Below are 17,111 nucleotides of genomic sequence, written 5' to 3' on the forward strand. Positions count from 1 at the left end.
GTGTATCTTTGAAGTTCTGCATATGTAAATGATTTTTGTCATGTGACTGCTTCCAAACAAGTTCTTTCCCACACAATGTGTGACGTGCTCTTTTGTGGTTTTGCTCCTCTCACACCCCCTCATTTCTTATCAGCTCGCCCCAGCCTCACACACACCACTGATAGCCAGGGGTCCCCACATCTGGATGTAAAATGCCACATTGAAGGTGTATATAAATCTATATTAATTATGCCACTTCCTACACTGCAGAACTTAAAAAAATGTACTTGGAGTTTTGTAGTTTCCTCAAGTTTAGCTTGGGTGACAGTTCATGGATTTTGGAGCAAAATCATCTTCTGGCCCTCATAATTTCAAGAAATGGTGAGATTCGGGAAATATTTCTAGAAATGCCCCCGTTTATGTATGTGTAAAAGAGAGGGGTCTTGTGGGAAGCCATGTCATTACATGCTTCTCGGTCAATGAAAGAGTGAACAGAGAGTGTGATGAGGGAAGATAGTAGTTGGATGACTTGTGGGTTGACGGAGGAGAGATAGAAAAAGGAGCAGTGTGACGAAATCGAAAGCTTCACTGGAAGAGCATTATGTTGGAAGAATCCTGACCAAACTGATATAAAAGAAGAAGAACAGTATGGATAATAACCCAACTGTACATCAGGTGAGGCTTTCATTTTTGGTCTTTTGCTGGTTTTATTAATAGGACAGAGGTAGTCATAGAAGGTGGGATGCAAGGGATCAGGAAACACCACGAGCTGGGTTACCCATATAAGCACCACCAAGCACTTTTAGCAGTGTGCTGTAGAGTTATTACCTAAATTTTAAAGTTATGCCTTATGTCATGATGTTTTTTAGTATATAATTGATTGGTGGTGGTGTGTAGTCAAGATTACCAGTTCAATGTCCTCTATTCATCAATAATGTGCACTATGCAAGGCACTTAACTTGAGGTTACTGCAAAGGGAAGTCTTGGTGCTGTTTAATTCCTCTATGCAATTCTTATTTTTTATGTATTTTTTTATTCAGTGGTGGAAACAGGCTTTAATATTTGTAAGCAATTAAAAGAAAAGAAAAGAAGAAAGACAATGTATGTATATCTTATGTAAGATTATATGAAGTCTAAATGTAATGTTCCTGTGTTTATATAATTTATGAGAAGCTGTATTTTAAACAGGGAAATTTACATTTTCCCTTAAAGCTGCAGTAGGTAACTTGTGTAAAAATAAAATTAAAAAAACTGTCATTATGCCCTGACTCCTGACAGTAGAATATGAGACAGATAATCTGTGAAAAAATCAAGCTCCTCTGGCTCCTCCCAGTGGTCCTATTGCCATTTGCAGAAATACGCCGCTCCCGGTAAGAAACAACCAATCAGAGCTGCGGTCCGTAACTCTGTGTTCAAAATGTAGAAAAATGTATATAATAAGAGAGTACACCATGAATCCATTTTCCAAACCGTGTTTTTAGCTTGTCCTGAATCACTAGGGTGCACCTATAATAAGTGTTTATATTCTGACTATTTTAGATTGCTTCGGGGGTACCGCGGCGGAGTAACCCAGTACCTTTGTGATTCTTCATAGACATAAACAGAGAGAAGTAGTTCCGGCTACGATGTTCTTCCGCAAGACGCAAGCAGTTCTGTTTATTAACCGCTAGAAAGTCAACAGTTACCGACTGCAGCTTTAAAACGTGAAAGACATCAAAGCAAATAACACTACTTTAACTTTTAATGAAATAATTGTGGTTCTTCATTTTCATGTTCCTTAGAGAACATTTCTTGGATTCGCTCTAATTGCGGTTGGATGTTTGACTGCCAGTGTAATTTCAGTCCATCATAAGAGTTGCATTCCTTCTTTTCCCAGTTGTGTTTTTAAATGAACATTTCCATACAACACGTCTATCTCTATAAAACATAAAGAGTGAGTCATTTACTAACTTTATATCCCCACAGAAAATGGTCACCACATCAGAGGAACAGTCTCAACCAAATCCAGAGGGCTGCTACAAGAACCGCAGGCTCCTATTGGTTGTTTTGTCCTTTTCTCTCTTTGCAGCTGCGTTAGGTTTGGGGGTCTATTCCCACCTGCAAAAGACTGCAGACCCCTGGATGTCACAGCGGAAATCAAGTACAAACCTAGCAACAATGAACTACAGTAGAACTTATGGTAGAGTTTTAACAGTTTTAACATTTTTCTGCTGCCCCTGTGACTACTTCCTGTTTGCCTGTGGGACAGGTGGATCTTCCACCAGTAATCTAGGACACAGAGTCAAGCTGATCTCCAATGAAGAGAATGAAGAACTGGACACAAAAAGGGAAGTGAGGATGAGAAGAGAGACAGATGTTCAAGGAAAAAGTGATGCACAGCTAGTCAAATTTCCAGACAGAAAGACTGCTTTAGTGAAAACTATTAAGGAAATATTAGGTTAGTGAAATTTCACTTGTGTTTTTACCTGACACAGAACAAATGACACAGTTTCATAGTGTCTTCAGGTTCCATATCTGCTTCTATCTGTCTATCTTCCTGAGCCTAAGCTGGTTTGCTGGTCTTCTTGACGGTCAGACTGGTCTGTTGGTTTTAAAGAGGTCTGGGGGACTTTGTCAAAAAAGTTGCATTGTAATGTAAATAGCAACAAATATTTTCTTTCATATTGTGACAAATGGAAGTCAATTGTAAGAAAGGGGTGGAGTTTAGGTTTACTAAATGATTGGAGAAATCTGGTATACATCACTAGAGAGAAGTTTGTTGTTTGACTGGAAGATTGAGTGATGGCATTTTGATTAAAAGTTACAATAATTTGATTACAATAATGCAAAAAATATAATAATAAATATAGCATTAAGCAGTGATTGCTGGGGTTCAAGCTCGTAAGGCATTTAAGCATACAGTACAGACCAAAAGTCTGGACACTCCTTCTCATTCAAAGAGTTTTCTTTATTTTCATGACTATGAAAATTGTAGATTCGCACTGAAGGCATCAAAACTATGAATTAACACATGTGGAATTATATACATAACAAAAAAGTGTGAAACAACTGAAAATATGTCATATTCTAGGTTCTTCAAAGTAGCCACCTTTTCCTTTGATTACTGCTTTGCACACTCTTGGCGTTCTCTTGATGAGCTTCAAGAGGTAGTCACCTGAAATGGTCTTCCAACAGTCTTGAAGGAGTTCCCCGAGAGATGCTTAGCACTTGTTGGCCCTTTTGCCTTCTGTCTGCGGTCCAGCTCACCCCTAAACCATCTGGATTGGGTTCAGGTCCGGTGACTGTGGAGGCCAGGTCATCTGGCGCAGCACCCCATCACTCTCCTTCTTGGTCAAATAGCCCTTGACGCCTTCAGTGTGACTCTACAATTTTCATAGTCATGAAAATAAAGAAAACTCTTTGAATGAGAAGGTGTGTCCAAACTTTTGGTCTGTACTGTTTATTTGTTACATACACCTTGTGTTGCGCTTTTGGACACATCATCAGTGACAGTACCTGGGGTCCCCTCACCCAGGTGACCCGACCAGGAGTGATCAGTTCCCGGCCTGCGTCCAAGAAGCGTTCGCCCATTGTTTGTCCCTCCCGATCCACAGCCTTTATGAGGCTTTTTCTGCAGCCTCTGATGCTGCACTGATGGTTCTTCTCTTGCACGCTCCTGTGATTCCCAGGAGACTGTAGGCCCTGCAGAGTGACTTTCCTGCAAAGCCCCTTTCCCCAACCTTGATGAGCAAGCACTGTGCACGCCACCCTTAGTTGCCAGTCATTCGCTGTTCCCAGCAGGCCTGTCTGAACTGTTGGTCGGGAAGGCGGGGGTTCTCCAAATCATAAATCAATGATAAAAAACAAAAACATTTTTGGCAAATCCAAATGATTTACCATGGAAATATGATGTTTCTTTTAACATTTATGAATGTTATCGCACCAGATGTGGTCCGATCCCCTTAAAACTTTACATGCTTGTTTAGAATCACCTGTTGCATGTGCTCAGCAGGTTTCATGAAGTTTTAAATTTTCCTTTAGACATTTTTTTTTTTTTTTTTTTTTGCAAAAGTAAGGTTTTTACATCTTTTGAACCATTTTACAAACAATTTGATTGACAGCAGTGGTTGTAGAGGCAAAGTTATCCAGAATACAATTCAATTCATCTTAAGTTTATTTGTATAGCGCTTTACACAATGCAAATTGTTGCAAAGCCGCTTTGCAGAAAATTTAATTTCTACAATATATTTATTGATATTTTATCAGTGGTGACTATTGTCAAATGATAAGGCAGAAATGTACGGTAAAATTCAGTTAATGAAGTAATCAAACAAATGATGAACACTTTTAACAGCAATTATTATATGTTGCAATCAAACTTGTAGCAAAATTTGGTAGTTCTGTATGTTGTTTCAGGGTTGGCATCATCTGAAGTCCTCTGAGGGGTGGACATCATCTCTTCTCAGGTGTTCTGGATCCAGACTTGAGCTTGTGTCCCGTGGCAGAAACAGAGAAACAATTAGAGACATAATTAGCATAGCTGCTGTTCCAACCAAGCAAAAATTATTTGTTCAACCCAAGCTAAACAATAATAATGTGAATTTGATCAGATATAACTGCAGTTTAAGATTATGAGATGGATTATATGAATGATTGGCCAAAGATGTGTCTTTAATCTAGATTTAAACAGAGAGAGTGTGTCTGAACTTTGTCAGGAAGATTATTCCAGAGTTTGGGAGCCAAATGCAAAAAAGCTCTCTACCTCCTTTAGTGGAGTGGAATAAACCATTTAGGGCCTTATAGGTAAGTAATAATAATTTGTAACAAAAATGGAAGTTCTATTGCATAATACGAATATCGTGGGTATGTGCGAAAAAAATGTAGGAAGTACAATCCTTTATGTCTATGTAAAATGCAATATCGCCTCCCCCAGGGGCTGATTTCTTTCAAATTTCACTCAGACCTTTGGAGTTGTGAGTCGAACAGGCCCACTGAGTTTCATTCCGATCGGAATGACATGTCCCAGTCAGTTGTGTTGAAGCAGTCTTGAAGAAGTTCTGATGATCCTTCTGGCCACACTTGAATCTGTTTTTGAACTGGTTTGGCGACTTTAATGAGCGGTCTGTATGCAGGCATTAGCATGACAGTGACGTGAGGCTCCGAGGTGGGGGAGGGGGAGGGCTTTGTAAGCTCCTCTCTTTGTGGTGTAAACAAAGTCCAAAATGTTATTACCTCGTGTTGGAAAGTTAATGTGTTGGTGTATTTTTGGAAACACACTCTTTAGGTCATCATGGTTGAAATCCCCAGCTATGATGAGAAAAGCATTAGGGTGTGCTGTCTGCTGCTCATTGATGTGCTGGTACATTTCATTTAGTGCGTTGTTCCTGTTGCTGAGGATGTTAAACGGGGGAATGTACACCGAAATGAGCAGTATAGCAGTATATTCCCTCGGCAGATAGAACGGCCGGCACTTAATAATCATAAACTCCACCAGGGGTGAGCAGTGTTTGCTGATCACAACAGTATCGCGGCTACACGCGTCATTGGTGTAAACACAAAGCCCGCCACCGCAGGGTTTTTCCTCCCGCAAACAGAGCTCTGTCCACTCTATAGCACGTCAGCTGGTCGTGCTGAATAGCGCAGTCTGGAACGCTGTTGCTGAGCCATGTTTCCGTGAACATAAAAACACAACAGTCTCTTACATCCTCCGAGTTGAACGTAGTAATCGATTGTAGTCCAGTTTATTGTCTAACGAGCGTACGTAGATGGCTTGTGTGGGTTAGCCGTTAGCCTAGCCTAGGCGAGATACCTCGGCACATACCCCTCTTCTAATTCCTCTCACACCGATACTAGATACTTTAGGACCAAGACCATGCACCCAGATTTTCATGTTGATAGGACAAATGCTTGCACAGTTATAGCCATTTTTATGTTTTCTCCCTCTTAGTGACCATGTGACCAAGCTCTGTGATTTATTTCCTGTAACCTCAGTAAGTGTTCTGAGTTTGGTGAAGATGTCTTATTTCATTCAGTTTACTAAAGTGTCCCAGCCCCTTTCACACGTTTTAGTGCCCCTTTGCGACAGTGAGTTGAAAATTACTTTTTTTTTTTAATTCTTGGCATTCACTCACCAGAGAATCTTTCTGCACTTCCGATCAGGCGAAAAACCTAGGACTAGTTCGCAAAAGTCTTTTTTTCAAATTGTTTCAAAATTTTGTACATTTCAGTTTACAAAAAAAAAAGATAACTATGTGTGTATATATATATATATATATATATATATATATATATATATATATATATATATATATATATATATATAAACGATTGAGTCTGGGGCATGCATTTTGTCGGGCGTGAGCACTGTATCGCCTGATTGGGGCGAGCCTTGGTCATCTTGTAGGCAGTGTGAGTACTACCATCCATGCAAGTTTCAAGTCCCTACAACTTTCAAGTCTGCACAATCATTTTGAGTTTGCTTATCTGTGATCATTCCGACAATTACAACAGAGTTTCATTGCTATGCACTTGAGTCCCAAAAAAAAAAAAAGAATCATGCATGGATGCCTCTTTTGTAATAAGATCAATAAGATGCATTTAAAAAATTTACAGGATTAATGTCTGGCGCACCATCATAAACCAACTAAAACCAGCAAGCCATCTTTGGCTGTTTTAAGTTATTTATTGGTTAATCTCAGTAGTTATTTATGATACATAATTGTATAAAACAATCTTGAATCATATTTGATATTCAGTCTGTATGATCCCTGTGTGATCAGAGGCTCCTGAGGAGGGTGCTTCTATAAGTGCAGCAGAACAGAAAGCAAAGAAATACTTCAAGACCTGCACGGATGCAGAATCCCCAGAGAAAGTGGGTTCAAAACCCTTCCTCACACTCCTCCAGCAGGTACAAACACTTTTTAGGATAAAGGAAAGTAAAAGCACTTGCATTCCATCAGGGATTTTGCTCCAGTGTTGTTTATCTTTTGGCTCTCTGTCTGTGTGTGTAGTTAGGTGGTTGGCCAGTATCCAACGGATGGAGTCAGACAGATTTTAACACCACCCTCGCCCTGCTAATGAGCCAGTACTCCACATTTCCTTTCTTCAGTGTGTATGTAGTGTCAGAGCCCGGTGAAGAGCAAATGGCTTCTGATCAACACTACATAAAGGTGATTATTAATCTAGGTAGAACATAAGCAATTGGTAGAATGATTTAGAGATTAGTAGCATGATTTACAGTTTTTTCAATACTTAGGTGAACAGCAGACTACATGAGCTATGTGGATCAGTTTTTATTGCTTTGGCACAAATGCATTCAATGACAACTTCTTTCATATTACGTTTTTTTTTTCACTCAACCACCATCAAAATTCTGTGTACCTACAATCTGCATGTGTGTGTACATTTACAAAACTGTTAAACTGAGAACTGTGTGAAGACTTGACCTTAGTATTGAGAAAATGGGTCTTAGCAGTTATAAAATGCTGTAAAGACCCTGTAAAATAGTTCATGGGCAAAGTTTTCTTTTCTGTTTTGATGCATTTCACTGATTTTATTATAATTTGATTACATGTATTTTGTATGGAAGTTTATTTATGGCCGTCAACAAAAAATTAAAAAGGTACAGTAATTTTGACTTTTTATCTCACAATTCTAACTTTTTTCCTTACTATCCTGAATTTATATGTCGCAGTTTACTTTTTTTTCTTCAAATTCAGATGTGATTTATTAATTCGGAACAGCTAGATATAAATGGCATTTCTGAGAAAAAAAAAGTTTTACAGAATTACTGACTTTTACATTTTTGTTGTCGTGTGTAAATACAATTACAAGATAAAAAGTAATTACAAGATAAAAAGACGCAATTGCTTTCTTTGATTTAAAGCTTTAAAAGCTTTTTTTGCAATTGCAAGTTTATATCTGAATGTCTGAACTGTTAGATAAAAGGTATCAAATACTTTTCTATTCCATGAAAGAACATACATTTGATGTTTTCGTCCTTGAGACATTTTAGTGAGTAGTAATTTGGATTCTGCTCTTGTGTACATGAATCCTCAATATTTTGGTCAATTTTTTCATTGTTTTTGAGATTGTTTTACACTCTAGTCCATATCTTGGATAAAAATGTCCATGTACATTTCCATAGATTGATGAGCCTCATTTTCAGTTCCCTATTGATTGGAACAGCAAGACACAAAAATCCAAAGCAAGTTCTCAGGTAGGTATACAGCATTCTGCTCAACGTATTATTCATAAGTGGTTATTTAATATTGTTGTCTCTGTTCCTCTTTCTCAGTATTTGCGTCCATTCTACATGTCGTGTTGTCAGTACTTGGAACTCTTGGGCGTTCCCTCCAATGAAACCACTCAGCACTGCGGTCTTTATGTATCTCTAGCCACAACTTTGGCTCTGGCCATGACACCTGTCCACTACCGCTTCAGTCAGGAGTTACTCTACAACAGATATACCATCCAAGAGTTACAGGTCTGTGTGGAAATCTGATTTACTCTATAACATATGTTAATAGCTCAATAAAAATTAAGATTGCCCTATAAGAATTTTTTTTTTTTTAATTCATATGGAAATTCAATTTGGTTTTGGAAAAAAAATGTTTTTATACATTTTAGAAAAAAAAACTTCAGTTTATGTTATGTGGAAACTAAAAAGTAAAAATAATTTTCCTTATTTTCATATTTGTCATAGTTATTTGCTTCTAAATATTTATATAAATCTACATTTTGCAGTAGCATCATATGATAATCAAATCATGTGATATTTTACAATGTTATAGTACATATAATATTGACCTTCACACCCATTAATGGGGGTCTGCAAGCCAAGGGTCTTCTCTTTCATATTTTTGTATTTCGTTTTATGTTTTTCTTCATATTTTTGCATCTTGTCAGTGTAAATTTAGTATTATTCCAATGTTATCATAGTATTTATTAAATGCTAATGCTTTTCAGTTACCTTTTATTTTTTATTATTAGTTGCCATTTACATTTTTGGTCACGGTTTAATATTTTTGGTATGTGCTTTTATCATTTCTTTGAAATCTTTTTATATCATGAATTATTTTTTATTTTATTTTAGATTTAGTTAACAATAACAACACTTGAACAAATTATGTTGCTGGTCACACCACATGACTTGGATTTGGCTGACAGAAGTTTTTCAAATAAGCAGACTTCCAAGATAAGAGACTTCCATTCATTTAATGAGACTTTTTTTCATTATTATGATAATAGCACAGTTTTACTTTATGCCACATATATAAATTAATAAAATAATGAATGAATAAATAAATACATATTTTTTTTAAATCAGAAAAACATTCACATCATAAAGACATATATTCAAGTTATTGTGTGAATGAATTGCACTTTTGATATATTTTTATTACAATAGATCTGGACAAAAAATATTGTCATATCATTAACCCATGTAATATACAGTACCTGTGATGTGTGATGATATAATTTTTTTTCTGTCCTTCACAGACTCTGGCTCCAGCCATTGATTGGCTTGCTTGCCTACAAGCCATATTTCAGCCTCTTCCTATCAGCCAATCAGATCTCGTTTTAGTCAATCTCCCGTATATTATCCACATGTCCCAAACAATCAGTAAATGGCAAATCCTGCATGAGATGATGGGCACGTAAGTCACTATTATATTAATATACTTAATCAATAGATCTTGATTATTAACACAGATGTTTGTGCTTATGTGTAAATATCCGCAGGGGTCCACTTCATACATACATGATCTTTAGTCTTTTGCACACACTCGTTCCTGCACTGGACTCGAGGTTCTTCCAAACAATGAGAAACTTTTCCATTGCATCTGGAGACACACAAGAGGTGGGTCTGCTTTGAAGGAATTACCCACAATGCCTTTTTTTGTGAAGTAAAGCAGTGCAGATTGCATTATATTTTCTAATACTTATACTGTCTTATGATTTTAGGAGATGCCACGCTGGTTGCGATGCGTTCAGCAGACGGAGCGAGGGTTTGACACTCTGCTCATTCATGCAATTAGACAAAGACATGCACAGAAGGAGGTACATGTTGATTGGATGTCATGAAGGAATAAAAGAGTATGCATTAATGTGAATTTAATAAAGCAATGACACGTGAGATTTGACAAGGGTTTTCCTCTCTCCGCCAGGCTGAAGAGTTGATTCATGATGTTTATTCATCCCTCGAGAAAAAACTAACAGATTTGATCTGGAGGGATGATAGATCATCAGCCTTTATTTTGAAGAAGGTATGATGTGAATCATATACAAAAACATATCCTACTGAAACTGTGTATGGGTCTGTGTTCAGATCATTTTGTATATATTTTTCAGATAAAATCTATCAATCCAAGACTCTCCGCTAAAACAAATAACCTCAGTCATGCAGAACTCAACCATCTCTACGAAGAGGTGAATGAATTTCGATGAATGGATTAACAGTCAGTGTAGTGAATGGAACATTTTCATTCCTGAATTCCCTCCTTCGTTCTCCATCTTCTTCTCTGCACTAGGTGGTTTTAAATGAGGAGGATTTTTTTTACCAACTACCTGCAGATGCTGGTGCTGGAGCAGAAGAGCAGGAGCAGACTGCTCTCACATGGTACACAGACTGATGGGTTAGTGCTCTCATATTTGGGAGACCTCCTTGGAGAACTATTTTGCTGCTGAATAGGTGCTAGTGAGGCCAGCAGGGGGTGATCACCCTGTGGTCTGTGTGGGTCCTAGCCCCCCAGTATTGTGAAGGGGACTGTATGTCATTAAAATCCCAGGATCTCCTTTTAAAAAAAGAGTAGTGGTGTGACCTCAGCATCCTGGCCAAATTTGGCCTATGACCATCCTGGCCTCCTAACAATCCCCATATCTACTGATTGGCTTCATCACTCTGTCTCCTCTCCACCAGTAAACTGGTGTGTGGTGGGTGCACTGGTACAGTATGGGTGCCGTCGCATCATCCAGGTGAATGCTGCACACTGGTGGTGGACGAGGAGATACCCCCCTCACAATGTAGAGTGCTTAGAAAAGTATTAACTGGTATTATATTCATATTTTTAACTAATTCACATTTTAGTCTCATACTTAATTTGTTTACATTTTTTTAATAACTGGAGTAGTGACAGATATTTTCTTCCAAATTGTGATGCACATCTGAGCGAAATGGATTAGCGGGAATAAAAAAACAATATAGGGAATAGTGGAAGATCTGAATGAGAGCTTGTGGTTGATCATAGAAATGCTAGTTCAGCCAAAAATGAAAATGAGTCAATTTTACTCACCCCTAAGGAATCCTAGGTGTATATGAATTTCATCTTTCAGACGAATCCAATCAGAATTATATAAAAAATTGTCCTGGCTCTTTCAAGCTTTATTATGGCAGTGGGCAAATGTTTGTTTTGTTCAACAGTCCAAAAGTAGTCAAATAAAGTGCACACATCTACATTAAAACGAGCATCACACGGTAAGACACTTATCCATATTTAAAATGAAATAAACCCCTTTTTCTCACTTCCGCTAACTGTCGTCGACAGAAGCCATTCTGGGATGATAACGTAGGACATATGAGTAGCGTAAGCACCGGTGATTAGTGACGAATTCAGAAGTGCAACGGAGAAACAAGACAAAACGCTGGTCACGAATTAGTAGCACAAAACAAGGATTTGTAAAGAAAAAATATATGAACCAAAAGGAGGCTGGGTTTCTTTTGCTCCTGTAAACAAATGTTTGTTTTCGTGATACTACACCTACATCATACGTTATCCGCCGGAAAGGCAGTCTCTCGGGAATGTGCGTATGACAGTTAGCAGAGGTTACACAAAACTGTTTATATCGTGGATATTTTTCTTACAAAAACGCATCTATATGCTACAGGAGGTCTTATTTCACCCCCCAGAGCCGTGTGATGCGCATGTTAATATAGATGGATGCGCTTTATTTGACTACTTTTGGACTGATGAACCAAAACACCTGCCCATGCCATTATATACCTTGGAAAAACAAGAACAATTGTATATATAAATCCGATTGGATTCATCTGAAAGAAGAAAGTCATATACACCCAGGATGACCAGAGGGTGTGTAAAACATGGACCAATTTTCATTTTTGGCAGAACTAACCCTTTAAGTGGACAAATGATTAGAAAAGTCAATCTGGAAGATCGAGTTATTACATTTTGATAAAACATCCAAGTAAATAAATAATAAATCAAATGCATTCATGGATGACTTGTTCAAAATAAGATCAATAATATACATTTAGAAAATAGATGGGGGGAACTTACATTTGTTACCAAATTTAAATCATCATCCATTTTTAATTTCTGTCTTTCCTTGCCTCTAGATTATCTATCACTCCATCCATCTCTGGAAATGACGTCATCATCCCTGTTGGAATGTTCGTGTCACCCTTCTTCCATTCCTCATATCCCAGGTATCAAGTGACATCATACCGTATAAAACAGAATATTCAGTGGAAATACTATTACATTTCAAGATTTGCACCACTTTTAGGAAAATAGTGCTATTTTGTAACTTGAATGATAGTAAACAACATCTGATCTTTTGACCTTGTTTTTATGACTAATTTTTTTTAATGAACTCTTCTACTTTTATGCGCTGAATGTAAGATGCTTAAATATGCATGCATAAAAAAAAAGAATTGTATAAAATGTTTACATCAATATTCTATAGGGCAGTGAATTATGGCACACTGGGATCTCTGATTGCTAAAGATCTTCTTCACCTTCTGCTCCCTGATAGTAAGTCAGTATGAACCTCAGTCTGAATCTGCTTGTGTGAGTGCTTGAGTCTTTTAAATCCCCTTCTATGTTTTTCCTCACTAGTCCACACACAGGCCAACAATCCAGAGTCAGAGAGCATGTGCATAAGGTCTCATTATCAGAGTGTGACCAAGGATCCAGGACGGGTCGGCACATTCTCTCTTTCCTCCTCTCAACAGCAGGAGGTTTGGGTGCAGTTCTCTGCTCTACAAGTGGCACTGGATGTAAGCTAACCTGCTCTAAACAAGGGTTTTCAATATTTTATTCCATGGACCCCCAAATATGATTATCCTCTGGTATTGTAACCACCCTCAGGCCATCTAAGATGTAGATGAGTTTATTTATTTTTTTTGGAACATATTCAAAGAATATTTAGCATTTAATTATTGTCTCACCTCTGCAGTGAATGGGTGCCGTCAGAATGAGCGTTCAAGTAGTAGTTCATAAGTAATACACAAGTCCAGTACTCAAATTAACAATTTATTTTATACTTCAAACCGGCTAAAATAATCAATAATAATGCTTCCTCCAGTAAAAAAAAAAAAAAAAAAAAATCGTCTTGCCTGAATAAGGAGACAAATGTGCACAGATCAAGCACCATTTATTAGTGAAACCAGTCCAAACGAGTTCTAAACAAAAATATTGGTGGATTTTGATGAGAAAGGACAACAGGGGATGGACTTTTTCACTGAAAAGGGCAATTATGAGCTGTTTGTTGAGCTGTTTTTATCATTTCTCTCATTCTGACGGCACCCATTCACTGCAGAGGATCAGTCGGTGAAAAAGTTATCTTCTGCTGAATTTCTCCAAATCTGTTCCAATGAAGATACAAACTCATCTCGGATGGCCTGAGGGTCAATTTTCAACTAATTACAATTTTGGGGTGAACTATATTATGATGTTTTTTCGTTATGGTTTGATTATTTACTTTTTTATTTATTTATTTTTATCTAATTTGTAATATTTATTTATTTATTATATTATTCATTATATTATTTTCCCCTTTAAACTTTCAACAAACCTCCAAACGTTCCCTTGGGGGTCCCTAGACCACAGTTTAAGAACCCCTGCTCTAATCTAAAACAATGCTCTTTTCATTGTTAGCCATGAACCCAACGTTTTTCTTTGACAACATTTTATCTTCTTTACAGGCTTATAAGAAGAGTTTCACAAGGCATCCAGAAGATTCATCTCTGTCGGGCCTCTCTTACATTCACCTGTTCCTCTCCTCCTTTACTAAGGTACTGAGAACATGTCAGTAAATGCAGAAGCACTCAAGCACATGTGAAAATGTTCAAATAATATGTTACAGGTAACGTGTGATGCTGAGTTCATGCCCTTTGAACCTTCCTTCTTGGTGACAGTCCTGTGTTCAAACTCACGTTTCTGCCCTGAACCACTGAGCTGTGTGAATAAATCTCAGAATCATCCTAGTGAGATGTGTCAGAGTCAAACACTGCACTGAATCTGAGAGGAACTCTTTTCCGCTGAGACCTGTTGGAGCTAGTTTGGGACTATTGAACCATTAGAGCTGCTAACTGTTTAGTAAAAAAAAAAGGAGAAGGTCAATCCAGAGATCATAAATCTTTTTATTTTCACTTGTTAAGGAATGGGTTTATAAATGTAATGTACAGGCCACATACATTTAAGCAATATTATCACATTTGATAACTCATCTACATAACGAACAGTTAAAACCTGCTTGGTGGATATGATCTCTCACAGCACTTTTTCTCACAGCAAAATTTACCATGTTTTTACTATAGTGTTAATTTTTGGAGGAAATGTAGACTAATACAAAATTATATATATATATATATATATATATATATATATATATATATATATATATATATATATATATATAGTTACACTGGTAAATACCAGATTTATGGTAAATTTTACCAAAGAAAGAGAGCATTTTTTACAGAGTAGAAGTGTTGTTATTCATTAATGATGGATAATTATGTGCTTATTCTCTCTGTTGTGAATACAGTTTGAGGTCTGAAGTCTGAATGTATCATAAATGTCACACTTATATTTGAAATTTACTATATTTGGATGAAACATAAAAAAAAAGTATTTTTGCATGTGTGCTTGTTGGTCTATAGGTAATTTACATCAGGAGGAAAAACGTTTTCAGCAAGTGCCATTCTGAATAAACGTGTTGTTGTGACGCACATTTGATTCGTCATAAATTTTATTTTATTATTAGGGAGTTTAGAGTTTTTTTATTATTATTTTCATTCTTATATATTTATTTCTGTTAGTCACTCTGGTCCACACTCCAGTATAGTAGATGGCGGTAATGCACCTTAACGTTGGATATGCCACCCGCCACAAACCAATAAGAAGACGAAGAAGAAGACGTTTGACGCGCCGTAGTTCTGTGTCAACATGGCCGCACGCGCTGGAGACAAGCGTGGTCTGGAGCATTTAGATGAATATGACCCAAAACAAGCAAAACAGCAAAAAAGCTTGCACGAACAGATGACGGAAAAGCGTCTTGTTGTTGTTTTAGAAGGAGCGACGCTTGAAACCGTAAAGGTAAAAGACAACTAAGCTTTTCAGAGACTGAATCATCGTTTGTTATCCACTGGATTGACACTAGAGCGTTAGAAATATTTCCCCTAACCGTATGTGAACGTGTCTCTTTGCAGGTTGGAAAGACATTTGAGTTGCTGAACTGTGATCAACATAAGAGTATGATCATAAAAAGCGGAAGAGACCCTGGGAAGATTCGTCCTGACATCACTCATCAGGTAAAGCTCTTCATCTGAGTTACAACGATTTCACTATCAACAGGCTCCTTTTAATAAAAGACGATAAAAAGTTATACATTTTTGCACATTCACTTTGATGAGAGATTATAGATCTGGTACACTATGGTTTTAGTTACAAATAAGTTTTAACTTGTATGTCACTGAGAATAAAATGAAGAAAACTGTCTTGCAAAGATATTATGTTAAGTAAACCCATGTGAATTTAGTTTAAAGCTGAGAGATTTTTTCGTTGTCCCACATCTGTCCTCTGAATGTCCTGTCTGCGTCCCCACAGTGCCTGTTGATGTTACTGGACAGTCCTCTGAACAGAGCTGGACTGCTTCAAGTCTACATTCACACAGAGAAGAACGCTTTGATCGAGATCAACCCACAGACGAGAATTCCTCGCACTTTTGCACGATTTTGTGGACTAATGGGTAAATTCAGTTTGGACAGGTTTGTAATGCGAAACATTTGTACGTTTATCTTACCACTACTTGTCCTCGTATAGTCCAGCTGCTGCACAAGCTGAGCGTGAGAGCAGCAGATGGTCCTCAGCGCTTGTTAAGGCTGATAAAAAATCCAGTGTCGGACCACCTGCCAGCTGGATGCCCCCGATATTCGACGTCGTTCAAAGCAGGAGATGCTGTGTGTCCCCGAACAATCGTCCCTAAAGATGGACCTGCCGCTGTTGTCATTGGAGCGTTTGCACATGGAGCAGTGAGTCTGAAACACTTCTCCTCACAGCTAAATCAAGGATATTCTCCATGCATAGATACGACTTTCAGAAATGTGAATTATGTCATTGCTTTTCAAGTAAATCGCTGATCTGTTTCTCCATCCTCTCGTAGGTGAATATCGACTACACCGAGAAGACTGTGTCCATCAGTAACTATCCTCTGTCTGCAGCTCTGACCTGTGCTAAGATGTGTTCAGCGTTTGAAGAGGTTTGGGGAGTGTTATGACCAAACCAGACTGTTACGAACTGTCAGGAACAGATCTTTGGACTGTGATGTGTGTATGTATACAATCCATTCCTTGGAGCAAAAATTGTGTTATATGACGGGACAACAAAGGAGAATATTTCATAACACAATTTAAACTCACACTGACGCAAACCAGCATACCCTTTAAAGTGTGGGGTATTTAACTTTGGATTCATTTTGTATAAGTTTATACATTGAATAATAAACCCAGATTTACATGTGTGAAACAACACTTTGTCTTTATTCTCCTTACAGTGAACAATAGCGTGCAACAGCGGGCTACATTTTTAGCAGCCTTGGTTTCTGGAAGTTTTCTTTTTCTATTCAAAATGTCCACGTTAAAGGAGTGTAAGCCACGTGTAAGCCATAAATAAAACTACAATTCCATGAAGCATTCTGAATGACAATAAAAATGGAGAAATATAAATTCAAAGTTGTTTTACATGAATAGCAACAGCGTTTAGGATAGATAAAATAGTACTACAGAGTTGTGTTTTAAAGGTTCTTTACACCGAACTGTTCAAAAGAACCGATTCCCACTAAAGAATCGGACCTCCAATCACTACTTCCATAGCGAGAGCATCATGTTATTCCCTGTGCTTCGTGGGAGT

General features: G+C 37.6%; 2 protein-coding genes across 2 annotated transcripts; both read left to right on the forward strand.

Annotated features, from left to right (window-relative positions):
- Positions 1-159: 159 nt before the first annotated feature.
- Positions 160-14,544, forward strand: kel (Kell metallo-endopeptidase (Kell blood group)). Its single transcript, XM_052579052.1, is given in 18 exon segments — positions 160-654; positions 1,945-2,416; positions 6,738-6,865; positions 6,969-7,127; positions 8,105-8,176; positions 8,255-8,443; positions 9,460-9,617; positions 9,703-9,820; positions 9,925-10,020; positions 10,128-10,226; positions 10,312-10,389; positions 10,491-10,511; positions 10,513-10,595; positions 12,314-12,403; positions 12,664-12,731; positions 12,816-12,976; positions 13,904-13,993; positions 14,065-14,544. Coding segments are annotated over 18 exon segments (2,262 nt in total). The 5' UTR covers positions 160-627; the 3' UTR covers positions 14,218-14,544.
- A 562-nt stretch (positions 14,545-15,106) lies between these two features.
- On the forward strand, positions 15,107-16,730 carry emg1 (EMG1 N1-specific pseudouridine methyltransferase). Its single transcript, XM_052579053.1, has 5 exons — positions 15,107-15,299; positions 15,413-15,514; positions 15,810-15,951; positions 16,026-16,234; positions 16,366-16,730. Exons 1-5 carry the CDS (start codon positions 15,150-15,152, stop codon positions 16,477-16,479), a joined length of 717 nt encoding a protein of 238 aa, XP_052435013.1. The 5' UTR covers positions 15,107-15,149; the 3' UTR covers positions 16,480-16,730.
- The last annotated feature ends 381 nt before the right edge of the window (positions 16,731-17,111 follow it).

Source organism: Carassius gibelio, chromosome B16 (genome assembly GCF_023724105.1).
Source record: "Carassius gibelio isolate Cgi1373 ecotype wild population from Czech Republic chromosome B16, carGib1.2-hapl.c, whole genome shotgun sequence".
In the NCBI taxonomy this organism is placed as follows: Eukaryota; Metazoa; Chordata; class Actinopteri; order Cypriniformes; family Cyprinidae; genus Carassius; species Carassius gibelio.